The sequence below is a fragment of the Hemiscyllium ocellatum genome, chromosome 31, assembly GCF_020745735.1.
Source record: "Hemiscyllium ocellatum isolate sHemOce1 chromosome 31, sHemOce1.pat.X.cur, whole genome shotgun sequence".
NCBI classification, from domain to species: Eukaryota; Metazoa; Chordata; class Chondrichthyes; order Orectolobiformes; family Hemiscylliidae; genus Hemiscyllium; species Hemiscyllium ocellatum.
Genome location: NC_083431.1, coordinates 2,997,897 through 3,012,599, shown reverse-complemented (window position 1 = coordinate 3,012,599; position 14,703 = coordinate 2,997,897). Strand labels below are relative to the sequence as shown.

The 14,703-nt window shown below is 44.0% G+C and overlaps 1 protein-coding gene across 1 annotated transcript in view; it reads right to left on the bottom strand.

The window, feature by feature from the left end:
- LOC132830213 (RNA-binding protein 45-like) overlaps positions 1-14,703 on the bottom strand; it is a 34,691-nt gene that overhangs the window by 17,983 nt on the left and 2,005 nt on the right. Inside the window, exon 2 of the mRNA XM_060847744.1 lies at positions 13,700-14,115. Within this exon, the coding sequence (XP_060703727.1) occupies positions 13,700-14,115 (416 nt within the window). The remainder of the gene's footprint in view (positions 1-13,699; positions 14,116-14,703) is intronic.

Here is a 14,703-nt window from a genome sequence, read left to right as displayed (position 1 = left end):
TGTCTCCGGCACCCAGCTACCCTCGCTGCTGGTCCACATGTTACATTGTATCTTATTCAGAACCCTTGGTGCTGTCAGGTAGTTCTGCTAGTTTCTAACTCTCAAAGGTACAGTACACCCACATCTCCATAACAGGAAAAGCCAGGGACCTATAGATCAGTGAACCTGACATCAGTGGTGGGTAAGTTGTTGGAGGGAATCCTGAGGGACAGGAATTACATATACTTGGAAAAGTCAGGACTGATTAGGGGTAGTCAATATGGCTTTGTGTGTGGGAAATCATATGTCACTTACTTAACTGAGTTTTTGAAGAAGTAAAAGAGGATTAAAGAGAGCAGATCAGTGGACGTGGTTGATACAGAGTTGAGAGTGTGGTGCATGAAAATCACAGCAATCAGGCAGCAGTCGAGGAGCAGGAGAATCGACATTTTGGGCATAAGCCCTTCATGTACTGATTTCAGTAATGCATTTTACTCGGGATCCTCATAGTAGACTGGTTACCAAGGTTAGATCATATGGAATACGGGGAGAATTAGTCATTTAGATACAAACTGGCTCAAAGGTAAAATACAGAGGGTGGTGGTGGAGGGTTGATTCTTAGACTGGAGGCCTGTGACCAGTGATGTGCCACAAGTATCGGTGCTGGGTCCACTGCTTTTTGTCATTTATATAAATGATTTGGATGTGAACATAGGAGGCTTGCAGATGACACCACAGTTGGAGATGTAGTGGACAACAAAGGAGGTTACTTCAGAGTACAATGGGATCTTGAACAGATGGCCCAACGGACCTCGGAGTGGCAGATGGAGTTTAATTTAGGTAAATGTGTGGTGCTGCATTTTAGAAAGGTAAATCAGAGGAGGATGTATACAGGATGCTAGGGTCCTAGGGAGTGTTGCTGGACAAAGAGACCTTGGAGTGTAGGCTCATAGTTCCTTCAAAGGGGAGTTGCAGGTAGATAGGATAGTGAAGAAGGCGTTTGGTATGCTTTCCTTTATTGGTCAGAGTATTGAGTATAGAAGTTGGGAGCTCATGTTGTGGCTGTACAGCACATTGGTTAGGCCACTGTTGGCAGTACCACAGGCAATTCTGGGTTCCCTGCTATAGAAAGGATGTTGTGAAACTTGAAAGGGTTTAGAAAAGATTTACAAGGATGTTGCCAGGGTTGGAGGATCTGAGCTACAGGGAGAGGCTGAATAGGCTGGGACTATTTTCCCTGGTGCATCAGAGGCTGAGGCGTGATCTTATAGAGATTTATAAAGGGGCATGAATAGGGTAAATGGATTAGGTCTTTTCTACAGGGTGGAGGAGTCCAAACTAGAAGACATACGTTTAAGGTGAGAGGGGAAAGATTTAAAAGGGAACTAAGGAACAATGCTTTCATGCAGAGGGTAGCACATGTATGGAATGAGCTGCGAGACGAAGAGGTGGATACTGGTACAAAGGCATCCGGATGGGTGCATGAATAGAAATGGTTTAGCAGGATATGGGCCAAGTGCTGGCAAATGGAACTGGATTAATTTAGGATGCCTGGTCGGCATGGATGAATTGGACCGAAGAGTCTGCTTCCATGCTGTACAGCTCTATGACTCTCTGATTTTTAAAAGCAAATAGCCTGATACTCATTGTAAGAGCTGATTGTTCTGTTATGAAGATGTGGGTGTACTGTTTCTTTAAGAGAGTTAAAAGCTAGCAGAATTAGGGAGAGTAGAGAGCACTGGTAAGAATTTAACAAAGGATAAAAAAAGAAGCCCAAGAAAGTGGACAGGAGGTGAAAGGCCTTCAGTGTTTTCACTGTAACGGATCGGGTCACAGAAAATGACAGTGCCAGTGGTTTCAGAAGGGTACTGGGAAAAGGTGTTTCCACTGCCAGAAGGCGGGACACGTCAAGTCACAGTGCTGGTTGTTAAAGAAAGGCGTTGTAGGAAAAGATGTGGTTAAGAAAAAGCTAAACCAGTGACATTAGTGAAGGTAGTAAAGGAGACCCCCAAGAAGAGCTGAGGAGCTGCAGGAGAGTGCACAGCCTAGGCAGGTGATAGGTATGGAGTTAGTACCTGATTTCTACAAAGAATTCACATCTGTGGGTAGAGTTTACTCGGAAAGAACAGTGGAGGAAGGAAAAAGAAGTTATAGTTTTGAGAGATACAGAATCTAACCAGTCACTGATAGTAAGAGATGAGTGAATATGATCTGTGACCCAAGAGTGTAGTAATTTGTGGGATAGATTGACAGAAATTAAGCATTCCCCTGTGTAAGATCAGGTTGGAGTGCCAACTCAAGATTGGGGAAGTTACAGTGGGAGTGATTGACAGAGTGTCAGTTCCAGGAATTCAATTTGTTCCGGGGAATGATTTGGCAGGATCCAAGGTGGGAATGACACCCCTTGTTGTGGAGAAGCCCAAGGAAGACCAAGAAACTGAGAAGTTAAAACAGAAATATCCTGGTATTTTCCCAGATTATGTAGTAACCAAATCTCCCTATCATAAGTCACTGCACGAAGCAAGAACTAAAGAGAGGGATGAAGGAGTTGAGGTTCAGTGAGCGAATGCCCTTTTAGATGTAATGGTGCAGGAAAAACCTGAAAAGGCAGAGGGTCAGACAGAAGTGTTTAGTCCTGAAAGACAAATAGATTTGCAACAACAAGACAAAACGTTAAAAAATATTTATGTGGATGCATATTCCAAAAAGGAGCCAGAGAATATTCCGGAGAGTTATTATCTGAAGGATAGAATCCTAAGGTGAAAATGGAGACCACGGCAGATTAGTGCAGAGGAGAATGGGCTGAAGTGCATCAGATTGTGTTGCTGGTAGCATACGGACAGGAGGTGTTACGGGTAGCACATGAACTACCTGTAGGAGGTCACTTAGGGATATGAAAGACTCAGGCTAAGGTACAAAAATATTTTTATTGGCCTGGAATGCACCAGGATATGGTTATCTTTTGCCGTAATGTGTCATAAATGCCAAATGGTAGGCAAGGCCACAGGCGGCAATAAAACCAGCACCTCCGTTGCCAACTCCCTATTTGAAGAACCTTTCACATGGTTTATGATTGGTTGTCTAGGTCCCCTCCCAAGAACTAAAAGTGGGAACCAGTATTTGTGAACCATAATGGATGTGTCTACCAGATTTCCAGAAGCAATTTCATTACAGAGTATCAAGGCAGAAAAGGTGGCAGAGGAGTTAGTAGCTTTCTTCATGTGGTGTGTAAAAAGTGAGGTCTGCAGATGCTGGAGATCAGAGCTGAAAATGTGTTGCTGGTCAAAGCACAGCAGGCCAGGCAGCATCCAAGGAACAGGAAATTCGACGCTTCGGGCCAGAGCCCTTCATCAGGAGGGCTTCATGTGGTGTGGGCTGCCCAGCAAGTTTCAGTTGGACCAAGGGTCAAATTTTACTGTTAGGCTATTTAAGGAGGTTATGGATAGCTTAGGTATACAACACTTTATATCCAGTGTGTATCATCCTGAATCCCAGGGAGCTTTAGAAAGGTGGCATCAGACCCTGAAGACCATATTGACAGCATACCGTCAGGATCATCTCAATAATTGGGATAAAGGTCTCCCATTATATCTGTTTTCCATTCGAGATGCCCCAAATGAATCTACTCAGTTCACTCCCTTCAAGTTAATATTCGGTCATGAAGTGAGAGGCCTTTTGTAATTAATTAAAGAAAAATTGACAGGGCCTAAGTCGAAGGTCTCACACTTAGGTTATGTATCTGAAGTAGGGAGAGACTAAATTGAGTAGATGAGTTGGCTAAACAGCATCTAAAGAGAGCACAGTGTAGATTGAAGTAGGTGGCAAATAAAAGCTCTGAGACTCGGATGTTTTCCCAAGGGGATGATGTGTTAGTACTGTTACCAGAAATAGGAAAACCCTTCAAAGCCAGGTTTAGTAGTCCCTAATAAATTGAGAAAACGTTGAGTCAGGTGAACTATCTAGTAAAAGTGCCAGATAGAAAAAAACAATTTTGGGTATGTCAACATGTTGAAACCATATTATACTCGAGAGAAAGAACTGGAGAAACAGGTGTTAGTTACTGCCCCGCAGAATGAGAATCAAATCCAGATGATGTGGATTTTGATGTGCCTCAAAATAGATTAAAAAATAAAGAAGTCCTTGAGGAGTGGGATAGGTTAGTAAGCTATCTGTCTCAGGAACATAGAACACAGTTGAAAAATTTGTTACCAGGACATATGTGTCAGGACATATGTAAGAATCAGATGGGGAGGACTAATGTTATTGTACATGAAGTGGACATAGAGAATACTGCTCCAATGAATCAACACTTCCTTCGGCTAAATCCTTTCAAAGCCAGGCAGGTCCAGATGGAGGTGGAGGTCATGCTCAACAACGACATCGCGAACCAAGCCAGACCAAGTGGAGTTCACCAATCATCTTAGTTCTCAAACCGGACTGGCCTCAGTGATTCTGCGTGGATTATCGGAAGGTCAACACTGTTACAAATTGGACCTATATCCAATTCCTAGATTGGAAGACTGTATCGAGAAAGTTGGACAAACCAGTTACATCACCAAGTTGGACTTAATGCGTGGTTACCTTTATTAGAGACTGCGAAAAAAAATTCTGTGTTTGTAATCCCAAATGGGCTATCTCAGTTTAAAGTGATGTCCTTTGAAATGAAGAATGCACCCACCGCATTCCAAAGACTGATGAACAGAGTTTTGGTTGGGTTAACAAACTGTGCAGAAAATGTGTTGCTGGAAAATCGCAGAAGGTCAGGCAGCATCCAAGGAGCAGGAGAATCGACTTTTCGGGCATGAGCCCTTCTTCAGGAATGAGGAGAGTGTGCCAAGCAAGCTAAGATAAAAGGTAGGGTGGAGGGACTGGGGAGGAGTGTTGGAAATGCGATAGTTGGAAGGAGGTTAAGGTGAGGGTGATAGGCCGGAGTGGGGGTGGGGGCGGAGAGGTCAGGAAGAAGATTGCGGGTTAGGAAGGTGGTGCTGAGTTGGAGGGTTGGGACTGAGACAAGGTGGGGGGAGGGGAAATGAAGAAACTGGAGAAATCTGAGTTCATCCCTTGTGGTTGGAGGGTTCCGAGGTGGAAGATGAGGCGCTCTTCCTCCAGCCGTCGTTTTGCTATGGTCTGGTGATGGAGGAGGCCAATGACCTGCATGGATGGAGGAGTCCAAGGACCTTCATCGCCAGACCATAGCAACATGAGGAAGAGCGCCTCATCTTCTGCTCCTGTTCCTTGGATGCTGCCTGACCTGCTGTGCTTTTCCAGCAACACATTTTCAGCTCAGATCTCCAGCATCTGCAGTCCTCACTTTCTCCTAACAAACTGGGCAGTCTATCTGGACGATGTAGTGATCTTTAGTAATTCCTGGAAAGATCACATGGTACAGTTGGCAGAGCTCTTTGAATGACAAGAGAAGCAAAACTGGTGATAAACTTAAATAAAGCTGATTTTGCAAAAGCAGAGGTGACGTTCATGGGACATAATATCGGTCATGGAAGGTTGACCCCACGGAACGCAAAGACGAAGGCCATTGAGGAATTTCCAAGACCGACCTCGAAGAAAGAGGTGCTTTGATTCTTAGGGTTCAGCGGATTCTATTGGATGTTTGTTCCAAACTTCATCAGCTTAATGACACCGTTAACCAACGTGCTGAAGAAGAACACAAAGTTGCAGTGGACAGAACCATGCCAGGAGGCATTCGACCAGGTGAAAGCCATATTCACCACCAAACCCGTTTTAGCTCCACCAAACGTTTCAGAACCTTTTAAAGTCGCCATTGATGCTAGTGACATAGGAGTTGGAGCTGCACTTCTACAGGACGGTGAGGATGGGATCGAACTGCCAGCTGGTTACTTTTCAAAGAAAATCAACATCCACCAGAGGAAATACTCCACAATCAAAAAATAACTATTGAGTTTGGTAGTGGCCTTACAACATTTTAATGTGTATGTCATGAGCAATGGGTTGGAGATGGTTATGTACATGGATCACAATCTGCTTACATTCTTAGAACACTTTAAAGACAAAAATATGAGACTATTTCTTTGGAGTCTTATGTTACAGACTTTTAATTTAAAAATCGTACATGTTGAGAGTTTTAAGAATGTTATTACAGATGCATTATCACAGATGTAACTGTTAAAGTTTAGATGAGATTTGTATTTATTTAGTGTAATACACATATATACATTTATACGGGAAGAAGGTGAACTTATATTAAAGTTATTGGTATGTTAGGGTAATGTGTTCAAAGAACAGAAAAAAAATGAAGCCATCTTTTCATTATGATGGTTCATTTTTTTTCTTAAGGGGGGAGGTGCTATGAAGATGTGGGTGTACAGTACCTTTATGAGAATTAAAAGCTAGCAGAACCACCTGACACTACACCAAATGTTCTGAATAAGGTAACAATGTAACACTTGATCAAAAGCTAGATTAGCTGGGTTGCCTGGAAATGACAAAACGGATTCTAATTCGGCCAATCAGTTTAAATTATACCCTGAAAAAATACTAAACTCCAATCGAGTTTGAAGTTAGTATGTTAACAATCTTAAAAGCCAATGACACAATCTGATGCTTTCGAGGTATGCGACCAGGGAAATTTGAACAGCTGGTTTTGAAAACTTGAATTTTTGGTAAATCTTAATCGGGGTTTTATCAGACTAGTATTGTAGAAGGGGATGGTAGAAGATAGATTAGAGGAAGGAATTGTAAATAGTTGTTAGTTAATTATTCTCTGTTACACTTTAAGAAATAAAGGTGTACTTTTACTTTAACTAGTTCTTGTCCTCTCGAATCTTCACAGATTACTGCGCGGGATAAATCTTTTCTGTGTTGCTGGTTTAAATTAAGCAAGAGGGTTTACCCCATGTTCTAACAATTCACACTGGAGGAAGTCTAGTTTATAGACAAGCTGGAATCAAGGGATGCACACAAATTGAGCTTTGATTGACAACAAATGGTTCCGCTGTCTATGGACTAACACAAATGCAGAGTACTGGGCTAATGGTAAGATTCTTGGTAAGTGTAGATGACCAGAGAGATCTCAGTGTCCAGGTAGATAGATCCTTGAAAGTTGCTACCCAGTTGATAGGGTTGTTAAGAAGGCATATGATGCATTAGCTTTTATTGGTAGAGGCATTGAGTTTTGGAACCATGAGATCATGCTGCAGATGTACAAAACTCTGGTGCGGCCACATTTGGATATGACATACGTTCTGGTCATGGCATTATAGGAAGGATGTGGAAACTTTGGAAAGGGTTCAGAGGAGATTTACTAGGATGCTACCTGGTATGGAAGGAAAATCACACGAGTAAAGGCTGAGGGTCTTGAGGCTGTTTTTGTTAGAGAGAAGAAGGTTGAGAGGCAACTTAATTGAGACATATAAGATAATCAAATGGTTAGATAGGTCGGACACTGAGAGCCTTTTTCCTCGGATGGTGATGGGTAGCATGAGGGACATAGCTTTAAACTGAGGGGTGATAGATATAGAACAGATGTCAGAGGTAGTTTCTTTACTCAGAGAGTAGTAGGGGTGTGGAACACATTGCCTGGGGAATGTGGAGGAGAAAGTGAGAAACTATTGGACATCTGGAAGGGATGGGAAGGGAAGGGACTCAATCTGCTCTGGACAAAAAGCATCTCAACCTTGAACTCAGTTTCAAAAAAGAGTCATTCTGGATGTGAGATGTTAATTCTGTTTCTCTCTCCACAGATGCTGACAGAGCTGCTGAGTTTCACCAGCTCTCTCCTTGTTTAAATTGAGGGATGATAGACATAGGTCAGACGTCAGAGGTAGTTTCTTTAGTCAGAGAGTAATAAGGGTATGGAATGCACTGCCTATAACAGTAGTAGACTCGCCAACTTAAGGGCATTTAAATGGTCATTGGATAGGCATATGGATGAGAATGGAATTATGTAAGTTAGATGGATTTCAGATTGGCGCAACATCGAGGCCGAAGGGCCTGTACTGCGCTGCAATGTTTTATGTTCTATGACTAGTTATTGGTGTCAAAGGCCTCTGCCTGCCAACAACTCTCTGATTGGTTCTCAGGTTGCCAAATGGATGGGGAATATGGAGGAGAAAGTGAGAAACTATTGAAAATCTGGAAGGGAAGGAGCTGTTTCTGCTCTGCACTAAAAGCATCTCAAGCTTGAATTCAGGTTCAAAGAAAAATTGTTCTAGACTTGAGATGTTAACTCTGTTTCTCTCTCCACAGATGCTGACAGACCTGCCGAGTTTCTCCAGCACTCTCTTTTTAGGAGCCTGACAGACTGTTTCCCCTTGTGGGACTATCTAGAACCAGGGTGCACAATCATGGAATAAAGGATTGCCCAGTTAGGTCAGGTATAAGGAGGAAATTCTTCTGTTTAGAATGTAAAGAACTTATGGAATTCTTTATTGTGTGTGGGTGGGGTGGGGTAGGGTGGGGTGGGGTGGGGTGGGAGCAGTAGACTTATATAATTAAGTATATTCAAGGCTATTTAGAGACAGATTTCTAATAATTAAGGGAATGACAGGATATGGGAGAAGGCAGAAAAATTAAGTTGAGAATTATCAAATTATCAAATCAAATGAACATATGAACTTGGAGCAGCAGATAATTCAGCCCCTTGAGCCTGTTGCCATTTGATATAATCAGGGCTGATATCACCCCAGTCGCAACTTGACTTTCCTGTCTATTCTCCGTAACACTTCAACCCATTATTAACTAAAAATCTGTCTATATCCTCCTTAAATTTACTCAATATCCCAGCATCCACAGCAATGTGGGGTAGTGATGTACACAGATTCACAACCCATTGAGAGAAGTAACTTTTCCTATCTCTATTTTAAATCTGCCACTCTTTATCCCAAAACTATGGCCTCCCATGAAGAAACATCTGTCCTAATCACCTTTAGCATCTTATATACTTCAAGTAGATTTCCTCTCATTCTTCTAAACTCCAGAGTTTGGGGCCTAAACTGCTCAATCTCTGAACTACCTCTCCTACAACTACATTCCACAAGTCAGGGGACCAAAATGGTTTTGTCCAGCTGAAGCACACTTCTCAACTTTTATATTCTATTCCTTTAACAATAAATACCAAAATTCCATTTGCCTTCCTTATTACCTACTGTAGCTGTTTACAGAGTTTACAGCGATTCATGCATAAGGTCACCCACATCCTTCTACATTAAAGCTCTCTGAACTTTCTCTTTTAGATAATAAATTGCCTTACTATTCTATTCCTCTGACCAAAATAGAAAACCTCATGTTATTAAATCAACTATCTAATTTAATAGTGCAGCAAAATCAATGGGTCAAATTGCCTACTTTTACACCTATGCCTTACATGAACCCTTCTTGCACCTTCTCGATAATAGATGTCGTAATGATAGGCGTGTGGCTGTATGACTGATTTGCCCCATCATTTGAAAATAAGAATGATGAACAGCTTCCAGCTTAAGAGAACTACTCATGACCTTACTGAACTTTTGAAAATAAGGGGGAACTCATTGAGCACCTGTCCCATCTCATTAATCATGCTTGGGCAGATATTAATGATCTTACTTGAAGCTTTATCATTTTTAAGCACAATGTTATTTTTATCTATTTTGAAATGATATACAATACCAAAACCCCCACAAAAAATCTGGAACACTGATGCAAAATAGTTATTCAGCAGTTATATCATATTGGAAAGTCACTTTAGATTAGATTACTTACAGTGTGGAAATAGGCCCTTCGGCCCGACAAGTCCACACCGACCCGCCGAAGCGCAACCCACCCATACCCCTACAATTATCCCACTACGGGCAATTTAGCATGGCCAATTCACCTAACCTGCATATCTTTGGACTGTGGGAGGAAACCAGAGCACCCGGAGGAAACCCACGCAGACACGGGGAGAACGTGCAAACTCCACACAGTCAGTCGCCTGAGGCAGAAATTGAACCCAGGTCCCTGGCGCTGTGAGGCAGCAGTGCTAACCACTGTGCCACCGTGCCGCCCACACTTCTACCGTATGTTTATGTGTTTGGCCCTGTGCTATTTTTAATTGTCTTCTACCATTATCTGAAAAATATTTTGCACTTACTGCCACAATTACACACCAACCTCTTATCCAGAAAAGCTGTTTTTGTCTTCATGTATGTGACATTTATCCATGTTCCCTTGTAAATTAAATATATTCAGATTTAATTAATTTTGTCTGTGATTCTAAAATAGTTCTGTTTTTCCACATGCCCTTTTAATCATTGGGATCTTTGAAAGTAATTTAAAATATAACTCATTTGTACTTCATACTTGATTTCCTGCATCAGAAGGCAATCCGGTTAACTTTTGCCAGATAATGGGACCACTTTTTGTCTTTATTTTTTTCTCTCTTTCCTGAGTGGTCCAGTGACAAGCAGTGCCCTTAACACTTCCTTTTTTTTTCTTTTCCCACACTACCACCTAACTGCGGTAGTGCTTATTTTCCCCAGTACCCATGGTGTGTGTGTGCAGGTGTGAGACACAGTGAGAGACAAGGTGTACAAATCTTTATTTAATTTCCACCACCAGGAAAAATAGGAAAACACCCGAGTGGCCAGTGAACTTTTTGTCTTTATTCTTGCAAGGGGATTGCATTTATTGCCTGTTTCTTAATTGTCCTTGAATTGCTTGCTCATTCAGCCATTTCAGAGGGCAGTTAAGAGTCAACTTAGTCAACAAGAGTTACTGTGGATCTGGAGCTATAAGTAGGCTAGCCTGGGTAAGGAAGGCAGATTTCATTCCCTAAAGAACATCAGTGAACCAAGATGGGTTTTTACAACAATCAACAATGGTTATACCAACATCACTGGACTAGATTCTCATTTCAGATTTTTACAGAATACACATTTTACCATGTGACTTTGTAGAATTTGATTCATTGTTCCCAGAACATTAGCTTGGGGCTCTAAATTAACAAGTCAACTTACCAACAAACAATTACCACAGCCTCCCTTAAGTCCTCTAAAATCCAAGACCAGCATGAGATTGGCTGCAGCCTTAGCTGGCCAATAAGATGAAACCTAACTATAGTTTGTTGCCCTGTGTACTTCATGGTACAAGGAGAAAGTGAGGTCTGCAGATGCTGGAGATCAGAGCTGAAAATGTGTTGCTGGCAGCATCCAAGGAACAGGAAATTCGACGATTCGGGCATAAGCCCATCATCAGGAATGAGGAAAGTGTGTCCAGCAGGCTAAGATAAAAGGTAGGGAGGAGGGGATTGGGGGAGGGGCGATGGAGATGTGATAGGTGGAAGGAGGTCAAGGTGAGGGTGATAGGCCGGAGTAGGTGGGGGCGGAGAGGTCAGGAAGAAAATTGCAGGTTCGGAGGGTGGTGCTGAGTTCGAGGGAATCGACTGAGAAAAGGTGGGGGGAGGGGAAATGAGGAAACTGGAGAAATCTGAGTTCATCCCTTGTGGTTGGAGGGTTCCCAGGCGGAAGATGAGGCGCTCTTCCTCCAACCGTCGTGTTGTTATGTTCTGGCAATGGAGGAGTCCAAGGACCTGCATGTCCTTGGTGGAGTGGGAGGGAGAGTTAAAGTGTTGAGCCACAGGGTGGTTGGGTTGGTTGGTCTGGGCGTCCCAGAGGTGTTCCCTGAAGCGTTCCGCAAGTAGGCGGCCCGTCTCCCAGTATAGAGGAGGCCACATCGGGTGCAGCGGATGCAATAGATGATGTGTGTGGAGGTGCAGGTGAATTTGTGGTGGATATGGAAGGATCCCTTGGGGTCTTGGAGAGAGAGGTAAGGGAGGAGGTATGGGCGCAAGTTGTGCATTTCCTGCGGTTGCAGGGGAAGGTGCCAGGATTGGAGGTTGGGTTGGTGGGGGGTGTGGACCTGACGAGGGAGTCACGAAGGGAGTGGTCTTTGCGGAACGCTGATAGGGGAGGGGAGGGAAATATATCCCTGGTGGTGGGGTCCGTTTGGAGGTGGCGGAAATGACGGCGGATGATACGCTGTATACGGAGGTTGGTGGGGTGGTAGGTGAGAACCAGTGGTCTTCTGTCCTGGTGGCAGTTGGAGGAGCGGGGCTCAAGGGCGACCGAATCAACACAGACATCTACTATAAACCGACGGACTCCCACAGCTACCTGGACTACACCTCCTCCCATCCTGCCCCCTGTAAAAACGCCATCCCATATTCCCAATTCCTTCGTCTCCACCGCATCTGCTCCCAGGAGGACCAGTTCCAATACTGTACAGCCCAGATGGCCTCATTCTTCAAACTCCGCAGATTCCCCCCAGACATGATCGACGATGCCCTCCACCGCATCTCCTCCATTTCCCGCTCCTCCGCCCTTGAGCCCCGCCCATCCAACCGCCACCAGGACAGAACACCACTGGTTCTCACCTACCACCCCACCAACCTCCGTATACATCGTATCATCCGCCGTCATTTCCGCCACCTCCAAACGGACCCCACCACCAGGGATATATTTCCCTCCCCTCCCCTATCAGCGTTCCAAAAAGACCACTCCCTTCGTGACTCCCTCGTCAGGTCCACACCCCCCACCAACCCAACCTCCACTCCCGGCACCTTCCCCTGCAACCGCAGGAAATGCAAAACTTGCGCCCACACCTCCTCCCTTACCTCTCTCCAAGAGCCCAAGGGATCCTTCCATATCCGCCACAAATTCACCTGCACCTCCACATACATCATCTATTGCATCCGCTGCACCCGATGTGGCCTCCTCTATACTGGGGAGACGGGCCGCCTACTTGCGGAACGCTTCAGGGAACACCTCTGGGACGCCCGGACCAACCAACCCAACCACCCCGTGGCTCAACACTCTAACTCTCCCTCCCACTCCACCAAGGACATGCAGGTCCTTGGACTCCTCCATCGCCAGGCCATAACAACTCGACGGTTGGAGGAAGAGCACCTCATCTTCCGCCTGGGAACCCTCCAACCACAAGGGATGAACTCAGATTTCTTCAGTTTCCTCATTTCCCCTCCCCCCACCTTTTCTCAGTCGATTCCCTCAAACTCAGCACTGCCCTCCTAACCTGCAATTTTCTTCCTGACCTCTCCGCCCCCACCCCACTCCGGCCTATCACCCTCACCTTGACCTCCTTCCACCTATCACATCTCCATCGCCCCTCCCCCAAGTCCCTCCTCCCTACCTTTTATCTTAGCCTGCTGGACACACTTTCCTCATTCCTGATGAAGGACTTATGCCCGAAACGTCGAATTTCCTGTTCCTTGGATGCTGCCTGACCTGCTGCGCTTTAACCAGCAACACATTTTCAGCTACTTCACGGTACAACTCAATTATGGTTTACACCTTGAAATTTGGACTTAATTTACTTTGTACCTTAGTCGCAATAAAATCATTCAGCAGGTATATAAAACCAGAATATTTCACAAACAATTTTTATTTTGTTCCATACAAATTATGTAAGACTACACAATGAAGGCTGGTTATGCAAGGATTACCTGGATTTAAGCATGTTTCTACAAACTATATACTTTGAAATGTCATATCTTAAACACTCTAAACCAAATTCAGTTAAAATCTTCATTTGCTGTCCATTTCAACACAAGTAAACTGTTCAGTTGCTAGAAACAGTCACAATAAGTTTAATGGGTACCCCTAAGTTTGTCGGATAGGCAGCTGATATATCTCCTCTTTCTGCAAAACTTTTCCAGAAGTTTTTAGTGTGTTTTTTGGCGTTTGACTGACTCTTCTCTTGGAGATGTAGGTACAGTGAAGTCAACCTGCAACTGAGATATTGGAGTATAAGTGCCTCCTCTGAAATCAGTTGAAGGCGGATCTATCTGATGTCCAACAGGACTGTTCCAAGCTATTGACAACATTTGAGCTGCCACAAGTTGCAAGGCCATCATTCCAACTGGGCTTGATCGCCTGTCCCCAAGGGCATCTTCAATGTAATTGAGTCTCAGCTGGTTACCAGGTGGGTACTCAAATCCATTTAGCTTTTCTTTGGCATGTACTGCTGATGCCACATTGTTGTACTGAACAACAGCATAACCCAAGTTCGGGTCATTCTGAATTTCACAATATTCCAATCCTGGGATAACATCAAAGAGGCTATAAATTTGCTCATAAGTAAGCATACAATTCGTAAATACTGAAAGGCATGTCGTAATACTTTCTCCACCTACCATTTCACAAGTTCCCATTTTGCCAACTCTTCTCAATTCTCCAGCTTTTATTTCACCAGCTCCCATCATCTCAGCAATACTCATCTCACCAGTTTGTATCATTTTGCCTTTCATCTTACCAACACCCATCATGTCACTGACTCCTCTCGTTTCACCAACTCTTCTTGCTTCACTCACTCCTCTCATCTCACCACCACCTTGCAACTCTACACTTCTTTGCATCTCAATGACTGCTTTCAACTCACCACCTCCCCTCATCTCACTGACTGCTCTCATCTCACCACCTGTCCTCATTTCATCAATGCTTCTATGCTTACTGATCTCTCTCATCTCACCACATCCCCTCATTTCACTAATGCTTCTCATTTCATTGATCCTTCTCATCTCACTGCTTACACTCGTCTCCCCAATGCTCCTCATCACACTGACTTCATTTATTTCTCCAACTCCCCTCACCTCACTGACTCCTCTCATTTCACTGAACCTCCTTTTCCCATCTTGCACTTCACTGGCTCCTCTCATTTCACCAGCTCTTGCTCCAACTCTGACTTCATAGATGTCTCTCATTTCACCAATTCTTCTTA